The sequence below is a fragment of the Eurypyga helias genome, unplaced genomic scaffold (genome assembly GCF_000690775.1).
Source record: "Eurypyga helias isolate BGI_N326 unplaced genomic scaffold, ASM69077v1 scaffold71, whole genome shotgun sequence".
Classification (NCBI taxonomy): domain Eukaryota; kingdom Metazoa; phylum Chordata; class Aves; order Eurypygiformes; family Eurypygidae; genus Eurypyga; species Eurypyga helias.
In genome coordinates this window covers 47,150-61,153 of record NW_010231337.1, presented here as the reverse complement: position 1 = coordinate 61,153, position 14,004 = coordinate 47,150, and the positions used below count along the sequence as shown (strand labels likewise).

The following is a 14,004-nucleotide window of genomic DNA, read 5'->3' as shown; positions in this document are numbered from 1 at the left end:
ACAGAAGGGCAAATGCCACACATTTCTGTGTTCTGTCTTCAAAAATGCTGTTTGCCATCATTTCTGTGTAAAGTGCGCGTCTTCAGTCTTCTGCAAAATTCTACTCTGGTTATTGTCTGCTGTTTAGAACATAGGTCTTGAAAACTCATTGAAGAAAAAACACACCCTGTAACTTCTTTATGAAGTAGTTATGATCCATTTCATTAGAAATGGGGTGAAGTACAGTTGCAAACTCAGGTGATCCACATTATATTGTTTAATGCAAATTACTTTGGTTATCCTTCATCACTGGGACAGCCTCTCACTTTCTTCACTTCTTCACTACCATTGCTCTGACTGGTCCACAGCTATGAAGGAGATAGACCATGATGGTCTTTTGAGTATTTGGAGAACAATGCCTCGGGGTAGCAATCAGAGAAGCCTATTGATTACACAGAGTTAGATTTATTACTGAGTAACTTTAAAGATAATCTACCTAATGACGTTTTTAATAAAGCAAAGAAGTTAACAGGGTGGGTTTTTTTGTTGTTTTTTTTTTATTTTATTTTAAGGACAATACTGGACAGTAAACATCTGCCTTATTTAACGTTTTAACTACCTGGCTTTCAACTAGCACACTCCCTCAAGTTAACCTGAAATTTCTTGCCCTCTCCAATATAGATGAAGCTTGCTTGTTTCATTTAAGGTGGCTACTCACTTTGCTTTTATCCATTTCTGTCCCCTCTCTGGGGACAGACATTAGTTAACAATTGTCTCTTACTAGCTTTTTAATAAACACATAATGTTTCCTGGACTAAATCAAAGAACTTCCACTTCCTTGCAAGTAAAACTATGCCTTTTTCAACTCACATTTAAAGAAACACAGTTACAACCTTAATCCCTATGAGATGTTTAGCCAGAAATTTATATTAATCAGCCAGTTTTTAATTGCAGTCTCTGATTCAGTTCTTTTGTTTCAAGTTTCGGTTGGTTTGGTTTTGGTTGGCTGATATTTCAGCTTTTGCAAATAAACTGTGTCTAGTCCATGCTGTTTTCTTTATAGTGAGTATCGGGTGGTAGCTAGGACTCTTATCTGTCACCTGCTTATTAGTGATCATAGGTATATCTTTGTTTTCATTATTTTATCTTTTTAAGGACTTGATCTTTTGAGAGACTGACCTGGTGATGCATTTCATACTTTGAAAGCTTCTCAAAAAGCTCCTGGAAAAGCTTCAGATGAAAAAATCCTGAGACAAATGCACATTTTTACATCATGCAATAGAACTAATTACTTTGGGAATTTAATGGACAGGCTAAGTTTTCTGGTTGAGAATGTCTCTCCAATAGCCGTATCCTTGTTATATCATTATGATACCAACCTTGCTATTAGATTAGATCCAATCACCATACCGCTGCAGTAGCATATAAAAACTTGCCTTCTCTGGTAGTCAAGACTTAAGTTTGTTAGATCAGAACATGATTAAAAAAAATCAACAATCTAGTTATGTTTTATAGCTTTTAGCCTATTCTTTGTGGTGTTTCAACTTTGCATTATAAGTAGTCCACATGCACAGCATTGTAAACTGCATATACCTGTTGCAAACTGTAATCATTCTCAGACTGAATTTTTTAGTCAGTTTTTCAAGTATGAATAACTAATGAAAAATCATGTTTGAAATTTTGAGAGTGGAGAGCATATTTGATGGCATTTTAAAAAACATAATGTATGGGTTTGACAGCTAGATAGTTATGAAACTGTCCTGTTTCGTTAACAAAATTCTTTGTAGTTGTTTGATATTCCCAAGTGAAACCAGAAGTCACACAAACTTCAGTGATGTTTTTAAACAGAGTTTCTATGCTGGGTGATGATGACTAGTACCTAAAATGCGATTCCTCCCCAGTGTGGGACAGATTTAGGTCATCAGAAGCAGTAGCATAAAAACTAACTTCTTTTTGAGGCAAGACTCTTCTTTCCCGTTAGGATAAAAGCTAAGCAATTTACTGTCAGTAAACTCCTTTGAGGAAAAGAATGATTTCTCTATATAGTCTCTGGATGTGTATGTGTCTATGTACATACTTTGGGTTCTGTTCCTTCAGTGGTGTTATGCTGAATTAAATTGCTGCCATAAAGAGAAGAATAATTTACGGTAACAAAGTATAAAGCATATCAATAAAAATGATATCTCACATCTAAATGTTTTACAACAATTCCTTCACAGAAGGAATTTATAGTCTTAGGAGTCATGTGACAACCAGTTTTATTAATCATTGATGATAATGTTGTCTCTTCAACACAGAGTGTATTTCTTTAGTCCCAATGTGCATTTTTAATATAATTTAGCATGAGAAGGAGAAAGAGTAGTAGGCATTGTGTATAAATGCATATAGGTATTTAATGACTAAATAATGCTACTAGACCCTGTTACAATTTTCTGATGAAAGGCCTGTTTTTGTTTCAGTTCACATTGTGTTAACAAATACGGTATATATTGTAATCATTGTAAGCTTTAGACTATAACTTGATGCTGTGACTGTAAAAAGAAATAGCTGTTTACCATTTCATAGAATCACAGAATGGTTTGGGTTGGAAGGGACCTTGAAGACCATCTGGTTCCAACCCCCCTGCCATGGGCAGGGACACCTCCCACTAGACCAGGTTGCTCAAAGCCTCATCACATAGTATGACAAGCTAAACTTGATGCTTGAAGTAGTAGAGGAAGGGAGAGAATCTCCCTCATTTTGTGCATGTTTGCAGTCCTTCAAATTTTTGCTTCCTTCTTTGTTATCATAGCTAGTTAACAATGAACAGTAACAGCTTCTGAATAATGTTATGTGTTCATAATAATAAATGTAGAAAATGAGCCAATTAACAATAATTATTTGGGTAAAAAACCCACTATGTTAGGTTTGTATTTAGTGCTAACATCTGTGATTGCATTTACTACAATTCCATATAAACAAGACATCTTATGAATTAGGACTTTTTGTGGACATAATTGTATCTTCTTGGGGAAAGATGGAATAGACTTTGTATAAAGAAACTTCATTCAATCTGAAGGTTCAGTTTTCACTTTGGTAAAAACCATGTTGAGGCATGTCCTTGATTTCATCACCTCCCTTCTCAAAAAATTGTATCTCCTGAGCAAAGAATTACATGTCCTTTATTCCACACTAGCAGCAGTGTGAGAGAGTCCAGCATAATGCACTCATGTATGAAGCATTACATTCACTGTATATATGTGCTTTGCCTAAATACACTATTTTTAACACTCCTTTTTGCTAAACATACATATGCAAACTGTGCTGTTAACTTGTACCTGTTGCTCTTTGTATTTTTCTGCGAAACAGGTTTTATTTTAATTCTCATATCCAACTGCAATATTTTCAATGGATTTCTTTGTTTTAAAGAGGATTGCTTTTCATTTTTATTTTACAGAGTTACATACATGGAAGCAGTCAGGCTCAGTTTGTTGCAGAATCACATATTATTCTTCTGCTGAGTATCCTTTAAACTGATGATGAATAGAAAAAAGCAAGCTGAGGCACAGTGTGCTGTTAAATATAATTTCTCTGACAAGGAATAATATCAAACTTTTGAGCAGGTATTGTATTTTGCCTTACTTTAAATATTTATTTAATGTTGTTGCTATTTAGTAAAGCTGGCATTGCTTTTCACTAATATGTACCTTGTTATCTCCTTTGTTAACTCTTATGCCTGGTTACTAAACCTTTATTTCTCTCATTCAATGTTACCTTTTCAGTAGCAGAAACTAATCTTCTTCTCTTTTTCACTCTTTTTATTATAAAAGTCAAAAAAGCGATGTTTTATTTCTTTTAACTGACAAGGAAAGCATACTAAAATTTACTAATTATGGATGAACATTATTTGTTCTGCAGTATTCTTTGAGTTTCTGTTGGGTTTTTTCCCTCACCTAATCTAAACAATTTACTACTACTTCTTGAAGCAAATAACCCAATCCCATTTGTTATGAGATTGTCTCATCACAGAAGGACTATGACACCTACTTTTACTCTTTCATTCTTACTGAGTCAGAGCAAGTTAATTTTTTTTCTGTGAGTATGTCTTAATAATCTGAAAGAAAAACTCATATACTATTTGTTTGCTTTAAACCCTGTTTCTAATCAGCTTTGTTCATTACGTGAAAAGTCTGGTCACCATTAACTACTATTAAAATGCAGTCATTCCATCACAAATAACTTCCTCTAAGGAAAACAACTTCCTCTAAGGAAAACAAGAGAAAGAAAAGAACATTTCCCAATTTGAAGTAATAGCCAGATCTCAGAGTTTGATGATCATAGCTGCTCTCTTGTTCTCTCCCTGGAGTTATGTTCGCTCAGATTCTGCCTTTCTACTAGCTTCCTTGTCTGCCTTCATCTTCGACATTTACTGTCCAACAAGAACACCATCATTAAATCTTTTTGCTTCTTTACATTAATTTGCCTGGCATCAATTTTGCTCTCTGTGAAACCTTATTTGCTCCATAAATAGCCATTGAAAACAATTTCAAAGTTATGATCATATTTTGCAGAGTAAATGCAATATTTGCAATTGAACTGGCATACTGTATCCCATTCTGGGTCCTTCAATACAGGAAACATGCAGACCTTCTTGAGCAGGTACAGCAAAGGGCCACAAGATGATTAAGAGGCTGGAGCATCTCTCCTGTGAGGAGAGGCTGAAAGAGTTGGGGCTGTTTAACCTGGAGAAGAGAAGGCTCTCAGGGGGATCTTATCAATATGTATAGATACATGCGTCCAGCTCTGGAGCCCTCAAGAAGGATATCGACTGGTTGGAGCGAGTCCAGAGGAGGCCCCGAAGATGAACAGTGGGCTGGAGCCCCTCTGCTATGGGGACAGGCTGAGAGAATTCAGCTTGTTCAGCCTGGAGAAGAGAAAGCTCTAGGGAGGACCTTAGAGCCCCTTCCAGTGCCTGAAGGGGCTACAAGGGAGCTTGGGGGCAACACCTTTTACAAGGGCCTGTAGTGACAGGACAAGGGGTAATGGTTTAAATTGAAAGTGGGGAGATTTAGATTGGATATCAGGAAGAAGTTCTTCCCAGAGAGGGTGAGGAGGCACTGGGACAGGTTGCCCAGAGAAGCTGTGGATGCCCCATCCCTGGAAGTGTCCAAGGCCAGGCTGGATGAGGCTTTGAGCAACCTGGTCTAGTGGAAGGTGTCCCTGCCCATGGCAGGGGGGTTGGAACTGGATGGTCTTTAAGGTCCCTTCCAACCCAAACCATTCTGTGATTCTATGACTCTATGATACCAGATGGGAAGAAATGAGGAAGAAGGAGACAGACTTTCTTAGTACTGCTCTCTGACAGGACAAGAAGCAGTGGGTCCAAATTTAAAAACAGGAAATTGAGTCTGAAGACAAGAAGACACTTCTTACTGTGAGGGTGGTCAAATTCTGGAACAGGTTGCCCAGAGGGGTTGTAGAGTCTCCATCTGTGAAGATGTTCAAAACCTGACTGGATGTGGTTCTGGACAATCTCCTCTAGCAGGTTACTTGAGCAGAGGAGTTGGATTAGATGATCTCAAGAGGTCCCTTTCAATCTAAACAATTCTGTGATTCTGTCAGTTCTCCAGGTTTTATATCATACCCTTCTTAATGTTGTGTCAAAAATCACATTGTATTTGTTAATGTTTTGGAAACACATTTTTTTCATTATTTCTTAATTTGATCTTCTTCTCTTTGGAAAAGAGAGTTAAATAGATTTTCCTGAAAACTGCCAAGTCAAAACTCAGTGACTGTTGATTTCTTACTTTTTTTTTTTTTTTTTACAGTACATGGAAACAGCTATTATGTTTCATTATGAAATATTATGAAATATTATGAAAATATTATGGTGTAATAGATAGTATGCATCTTATTAGTATCACCTTTATCCTGTATTTTTTATAGCCACAATTTAATTTTTAATATTTTTTGCTTTTCCTGAACTGCCTCAATTTAAACAAATCTATTATCTGAAACAAATCCTGTTGGCTGCTTGAGGATGGGAAAAATAAACCCAAACCCCATCTAAGATTAAAAATAATCACAAGTTTTGTTCATGACATGTTTTGTGCGTTTGACTGAGACATGAAAGTGAGATCTTTTTGTTGGCAGAGACTGACTTTAAACTGGGAAGTTGGCTAACTACATTAAAGCAGCTGTCTGGAAGAATCCTTTCAGTGTGGTTGTTCATTGCCACTTGCAAAAAGAATTCTCTAAGGTTTCATTTCATGGCTCACTACTGTTGAGCTGAGCTTTTGGTCACACACAGATTTCACAAGTGACATGAAACCTTGGCAGATTTTAAGAGTTATGCATGAAAGAATTAATATTTCTTGATCCTTTCAATGTTGGTAGTAATTATTGGCTACTTCACTGTTTCTCCATTATTTGTTTATTCAGGAAAACTTGATAAAAATTAGAACAATTAGAATTAATTAGAAATTAATTAATGGTAATTAGGAAAAAAGTATGCCAGAATGATAAACCACTAGTACATTCACTTTATCCTTTATAGTTTAAAAGATTCATTGAATTTTAAAATAAGACATTACTATGCTGGTAATGTACATGCTTCATTTGTTTTCTTCTTTTCACTTTGTAGTAGTAAGAACAAGGGCAAGGTTGTCATTTCTTGCTACATGTTGAAATGCAATGTTATGTTTCTCTATAAAGTGAATTTAATACCTGTGATGAGAAAATATTAATTTCCATTTCATTTCTATACTTGTGTTTAGATAGTGATTCTACCCAGTCCGCTAACTTATTTCCATATAAACATTTTTTTTTGTACTTAATTTTATTTCTATTATATGTTTTCTGACAGCCGAAATACTGATATTATATTTTGCAGCAGATCAGACTAGCGGAAATTGATTGGATTAAACACTTTCTGTAGACATTACAAACTCAGACTAGGCAGACTTCTCAGAACAAGGAGGCATTCCTTCATTTCCAGAGTTACAAACTGGGTTCTGATTCATTCTAAGGGTTCTTAGGGGTGGATATGATAGCCATCTTACTGAGTCCACAGTATCTTATACTGTGGGTGAAATTTCCTTTAGAAATTCAAGAAAATATCACCATATTTTGACACAGACCTTGTAGAATTCCAGACTGCAGAATAGTGAGTTAACATTTGAGTAAAATTTTAAAAACTGAGTGTGGTGTGTTGACCCTGGCTGTATGTCAGGTGCCCACCAAAGCCGCTCTATCACTCTTAGTCCTCAACTGGTCAGGGGAGAGAAAATACAATGAAAGGATCATGGGTTGGGATAAGGACAGGGAGATCACTCACCAGTTACTGGCACAGGCAAAAGAGGCTTGATTGGGGAAAATTAATTTAATATATTACAATCAAATCAGGGTAGGATAATGAGAATTAAAAATTAAATCTTAAAACACCTTCTGCCCACTCTTCCCTTCTTCCTGGGCTTAATTTCACTCCCGAATTCTCTACTTCCTCCCCCTGAGTGACACATGGGGGCAGGAAATCACACATGGTGGTCAGTTTATCCCACGTTGTCTCTGCTGCTCCTTCCTCCTCAGGGGAGGATCCTCACAGTCTACCCGTGCTCCAGCATGGGGTCCCTCCCACAGGAGACAGTCCTTCAGGAACAGCCTGCTCCAGCCTGGCTCCGTCTCCCGTGGAATCCATAGCTCCTGCCAGGAGCCTGCTCACAGCCTCCTGTGTGGGGTCACAGCCTCCTTCGGGCTGTGACCTGCTCTGGCGTGGGGTCCTCCCCAGGCTGCAGGTGGGTCTCTGCTCCCCCATGACCCTCCATGGCTGCAGGGCACAGCCGGCCTCACCACGGGCTGCACCACGGGCTGCCAGGGAATCTCTGCTCTGTCGCCTTGGAGTCTGCAGAGCTGTTTCTGGTATATATTCTCACTCCTCTCTCTTCTGACTGCTGCTGGTGTTGTGCAGTTTTTTTCCCCCTTAAATACACTGTCCCAGAGGCGCTACCATTTTTAGTGATGGTCTTGGCCATGGCCAGCAGCAGGTCCATCTTGGAGCTGGCTGACATCGACTCTGTTGGACACAGGGGAAGCTTCTAGAAGCTTCTCACAGAAGCCCCCCTTGTAGCCCCCCAGCTACCAAAACCTGGCCTTGCAAACCCAGTGCACTGGGAAACAGTAATTTATGTAAGAAATAGCCCCTATAATTGTGACATTCTTTATACTTTATGAAATGAGGATTTATAGATCTTTCAGCCTTGCTTGCTTGTGGTAGTTCTAGACTGCCTTGTGTGAGGTGAGATGGTTGCGTGGTTCAGAGCATGAGGAGACACGGAGCTGGCAGAGTCAGCTCCAGTCAAACTCCAGTCAAACTCCAACACAGCATAGCATCACTGCCTTTGTATTTGATTCAGGTGCATTTTAGTCCAGAAAGTTTAACTGCACCCTGCCAAGACAGAGAACTTACCTATCTAAACTGTAATATATCCAAATCCACAGAATTGGCTGGGCATCCCATGCAAATTTCCCATTGGTAGGAATGCAGTACAAAGTACCTGGTTGCCTGTGCCCAAGCTGGTCCAGAATTGATAAGCTTTGCTTCACACACACTGTTGCCTGCTCAGTCACGCAGATGGCACCCAGGAACAGGCTGTTATTTGGGTACTGAGCAAATACATAGAGCTGATAGATAAAACTGTACCTGAGCTGGTAGAAGTCCTTGTGGTGAGCACCTAGCAGAGAAGAGTGAAAGAACATGGTTGGATATGATGGTGATTGTTGTATTATACACTTCTGTGACTGCTCTGAAACGCTGAGGGGTTTATGTTATGCTGACATGACTGCTACTCTGTTTTGTTGTTATTTGGTTCCCCTTTCTCTTCTTTTGGAGAGTTAACTTCAAGAAATAATGATGGAAATCATATAAATGTAGGTTGAAAGAGACCTCTGAAGATCACACTCCAATCTTCCTCTTAAAGCAGGATTATCACTAACACTGGATCTGGTGTTCTATGTCTTTGTCTAGTGCAAGAGTTTAAAAACTCCAGGGGTGGGAATTACGTAACCCCTCTGGGCAGTTACAGAGGTGAAGTTGTTCCTAACATCCAGTCTGACCCTCCCAAGCTACAATTCATGACATGCTGTTGTATATAACCATCTTCTCGGTCATAAGGTTTTGACTTCCCTTTGGATTTTTTGCCAGCCGTGCACAACTAGTTGGAGTCTTCAGTGGTGTTTTCATTCGAAAATGAGCAGAACATTTTATGGGGTAGAGTAATGAGATCCTGTATGTTTTAGCTTTTTAATTGCTTAGGAGGAAAACAGTAGGCAAGGTTTGCTTTTATTCATGCTACTTCACAGCTCATTCCTAGCCATGGTTGGTAGGTAATTTTTTTTATTATTTTTCTGGCACAGAAAGAATACTTTAATATTTATTTTCAAAGAAAAGGTAATACTGAATAACAGGTATAAATTTAATTTGAGGTTGCATTTAATAATCCATAAACATATGCTGGTCTTTTAAATGTCTGCTTTTCAGTTTTCTTTGAAATTGGCCAACTTTGATTTCCTTCCCAGGAGCAACAGAACCTTGTCATCATTTGCAACTGAGAAGGAAGTTTTATTTAATGCATAACAGTATTTATCCCCACATCAACCTGATGATCACTGCTTCAAGCAACTGGGTGTAGTTTGCACACATAATAATTTGGGGGGTAATGTAAAATTACATCAATATTGGGATTTTCCTATGACATAGAGAACTTAACAAAAAATCATCACAGAAATTGATGTATAACTTATGTAGGCTAAATATGACAGACTACACAAACAAAAATATTTAAAGTAAAAGTGTGGGATAGGTTTTATTTAAACAGAAGTATTCTTTTGATAAATGGATATGAAAATGGTAACTTATCTGAAGCTCTCAACATGTTAGACATACATGCTGTAATGCAAGGTTGTTGCTTCTGAAGGGTTTGAATATCTCTGAGGACCCTAAGACAGCATAATTTACACATTATGCTGTAACTTTGTTCACATGAATAGTCCTGGTAAGACAATCTATTTTTTTGGATAGATACGTAATTCTACCACACAAAAAGTACATAGGTCTAAACACATTATGATTTAACAGTAAAGTTTAGCATCTTCTCAAGTAATCCTATCAGTTTACATCCATGTGTATAAGTGCAGCAAATACTATTAAGAAGATAGTTAGAGATGGATTGTGCAAAACAAAAAATCCAACCATAATCAATGATTTAAGGATTTTTGAGCCAGATCTAGATTAAAGAATATTATAGCTTGTTGCCACTGATGAATACATTCTTAATTATTTTTAATTAATTTTTGAATTAATTATGGCACAACATTCTATAGCAGTGAATTTCCAGTGTTGACTAAGCAGAAGTTACTCCTTTAGGATGTTTTTTATCCTATAATTGGCAAAATAACTGTATTGTGTGACTTGAATAATTATGGGGAAATTGTCCATTGTTTCTTTCTTAACTTTTTTCTCCCTTCTATATGGGGATTTGTACAGTTCACCTTATAAATTTCTATTTCTTTTCTCCTTTCTAAGTTGAAAAATTCTATTCTTTCCTCATGCAGAAGATGTTCTAATCTGCTGGTATCTATTCTTGTAACACTTTACTGACACAAATGGGGTCTTAACTAATAAGAGACTGGGGAAAACATCTGGTATTTATTAAAAAAACCCAAAGTGTAGCATAGTTCAAGATTCTTGGAGAGACAAGGAAGAGGAACTGAACAGAAGGATTTTGAAGTACTGTTGCTAGAGTTAGGGAGAATGGAATTATTAAGAAGACATAGAGGCAGAAGAGTTATAACTGGATTTATGAGCTGTCATTTTCTAAGAGGAACAATGAGAAGTAAACTACACAATCAGTATTTCTGTTGTAATTAACTATATTTGAATACAGGTAGAGTATGTTAACTATAGTAAAATGAACAGCCATTGCGGTATGCAGTGTTGAGCTGTAAATGTGGCTCTGGGTTTAAAGGTATAGCGAAAAAGAAAAGGAATAGTAAGGTTGAATAGGCTGTGTTAGCGGTGAAAGATTCTTCTATTCTTCTTTTTTTCTCTTTGGTAGACTCAGATCAGTACTTCTAATGAATGTCCCTTTTCATCAGCTTTTTATGCCATTCCCTGGAGAAATAAAACTGATTTGAATGTCGTGTAATTTTTTTTCCTTTTGCAGTAACAATGAATCTTTATACAGACTGAGTTTAAAAGTTACAGTAAATATTTTCATTACCAAAAAGGTTTCCGTTATTAAACAAATTATTTGTTGTACAGGAGATAAATCTGAAACATTATTATAGGAATTAGCAGTTACTGTTGACCTAATAATTTTTCTCATTATTACTATTAAACCTAGTTAACTTTGATGCAGATAAAACACATGCACCTAAGTAAAAATGGAAATGTCTTTTCAGTTTGTTAATTTGAATTCCCAAGGCAGAGTTTAATGTGACAGCTGTGTAGGCGGATATGAGATGCTGATTGAGGAGGAATTTGATTGGTTACAAAGGAAAAGACAAATCTTTTCTGTAGCATTAAAATTACACCTATTATGAAAGACATTTCCTGGCCTACAGAGTGAATTTAAATGAAGTGTATTAAGTGCGTGTTTGGTGTTAGGAAACTTAACAACAGAATGAATTTAAAGGGAGATGTCTTTCTGCGTGTCAGCAGGGCTTATGCAAAGTCACTGAGAATAAGAATCTGAAATTTTGACTCAAAGTCAGTAGAACAATACACATTCAGTTCTTGGTAGTAAGACTCTATCAGTTGTGCATAATGTAATCAAATTGTGTTCCCTAGATATTATGTAGAAGTGAATGATGATGACAACCAAAACAGTGAGGTAAGGGTTTTGTATGCTTGATCTTAAGGTTAAGATAAAGGGAAGACCACCAGAGTGGAAAAAGATAGAAATTAAAAGCACAAAATTATAGAATATTTAAGCATATTTCTCAGTTACCAAAATTAACATCCAAAGTAGCAAAGCATACTGCACTTCTATCCTTTCCTTGTATTATCCACCAATACTGTCTGTTAACCTTGAATGATATTCTTAAAAGATTTATGGGTGCTTAGAGAAATTGAAGAGAGATGGTGTATGTGCATTATGAAAGATCAAGTGAGATAACAGGTGAGACAACATACTAAGTCTAGTGTTTGAAATGAAATGCTTGAAAATAAGGTAGATGTTTGGAATGAAGTGTTAGAATACTGAGAAAAAATGATATAGTAACATAAATACTTAAAAATGGCTCAGATAGAGTTTGGTTTAGGCAATGTTTCTGTGTTTAAAAGTTAAGAAAGGAAGCCATTAAGAAAAAATTAATTATGTTATTTTTATCTGTGGTATCCCTAACATAAGGAAACTAAAGTACTACTATACATCTACCTGTTCAGGAGATGTCTTTACTTCTGTGATTTGTATGTCTCTAGGCAAGAAAATTTTTAGAGATGAATTGTAAAATGTAAATAGTATTAGAAAAAAAATATTTTCTACAGGGGGAAAGCATACTGAAAATTTGCAAGATGGACTGTATTAACCCTGAAATTCCATCAGATGTGATTTACAAAACCAAAAAGGTCATAAATAATAAAAGTAAAAATCATCTGCCCAGAGTTAGTTTTAGGTGATCCTGAAAGATGACACCAATATGAATAATTAGGGTGTAAATCAGGCTGAAAACCCCTGAATGTTTGATTAGTGATTTAGCACAAACATAGTATCTCTATGCTACTTTGTTGCAGTTGAATTTAAATGGATTCCAGATTCTTTCTCTTCTTCTGAAGCTTCTGTGTGGCTTTTCCATTCTCAAGTTTTTAAGACCATCACAAGAAGGACGTTTCCATTAAATTATCTGTGGGTTAGAAAGTCTCATAAATTGAAGCTGACACTAATTGAATGAAATTGAAGCTGAAACTAATTGAATGAATAAGAAAGAAACTTTTTCACTAGAGGATATTCTATATTACTATCAATTTCATTCTCTCCTCTTTTTGATGCTTTTTCACCATTTTAACAGGAAAGTGGTATAGTTTGGTTGGCATTTAAATGGTTGAAATGCAGACTTCCAGCTACATCAGCCATCAGTCCCTCACTGTTGTGAGTTGCATATCTCAAGGGGCTGAGGGGAACTCCAGTGCCAAGACTCACGTAATAATTCCTAAAATTCTAGAAAAGCTATTTGGTGCAGCTGACGCCAGAAGGTTTTAAGCTGAAAGAACATTCAGGGTTATTATAAATACCAGTACAACTAGAATTCAGGCCATTTAAAAAATACTGAAGAACATCTTGATTTTTGTACAATTAATATTTAAATTAAATTCATATTCAAATAAATAATATTCAGACTATGCTCCTCTTTTTCTAAGTTAGGAGTCATCCTTCTTCACTGAAATGAGACATACAGTGATTGGTATCAGCCCTCAAGGCCTGTTAAAATCATCTATTGGGATGGTTATGGTCTAATTGAGAATTGATTACGTATTGAATAGCATGAGTGGAATATTAGAATCATTTCTCATTGTTTCCTAAACTGAAGAAGCAATGTCTTGAAAGAAACCATGAGATCTGTTTCATGGCAAAACCATACATTCTTTCTGTCTTAGTTTCTTCAAACTATGATAAAAAAAATCAGACTTTAGAGCTGGGAAAAGTGGCTTTTAAGTTGCTTTCAAGAACTGCGTGTAATTGAAGATATTTCCTAAATAGGATGACTAGAATGCATGTTATGCTTGGGGTTTTCAAATGTAAGTTGAAAGTTAAATCCACATGAAAATTATTCAGAAAAAGAGCCTGCAATGTGGTAAATATTTCTGAAATTATAGCAGGTATTTTAGAGGTTTAAATATTAGTATGAAAAAGTTAAGACAAGTATCCTTCTCAGTGAAATATGCTCCCTTCATAAGGGACCAGCAAAGTATTTCTCATATTCTAATCACCATCCCCAAGACAAAAAACCAAACCAAAATAAAACCCCAAACCACACAAAAATAATAAAAGC

General features: G+C 36.4%; 1 protein-coding gene across 1 annotated transcript in view; it reads left to right on the top strand.

Moving 5' to 3' along the window:
- Positions 1 to 14,004, top strand: part of TUSC3 (tumor suppressor candidate 3) — an 85,191-nt gene that overhangs the window by 57,391 nt on the left and 13,796 nt on the right. Inside the window, exon 7 of the mRNA XM_010161015.1 lies at positions 3,416 to 3,479. Coding sequence (XP_010159317.1) covers positions 3,416 to 3,479 — 64 coding nt within the window. The remainder of the gene's footprint in view (positions 1 to 3,415; positions 3,480 to 14,004) is intronic.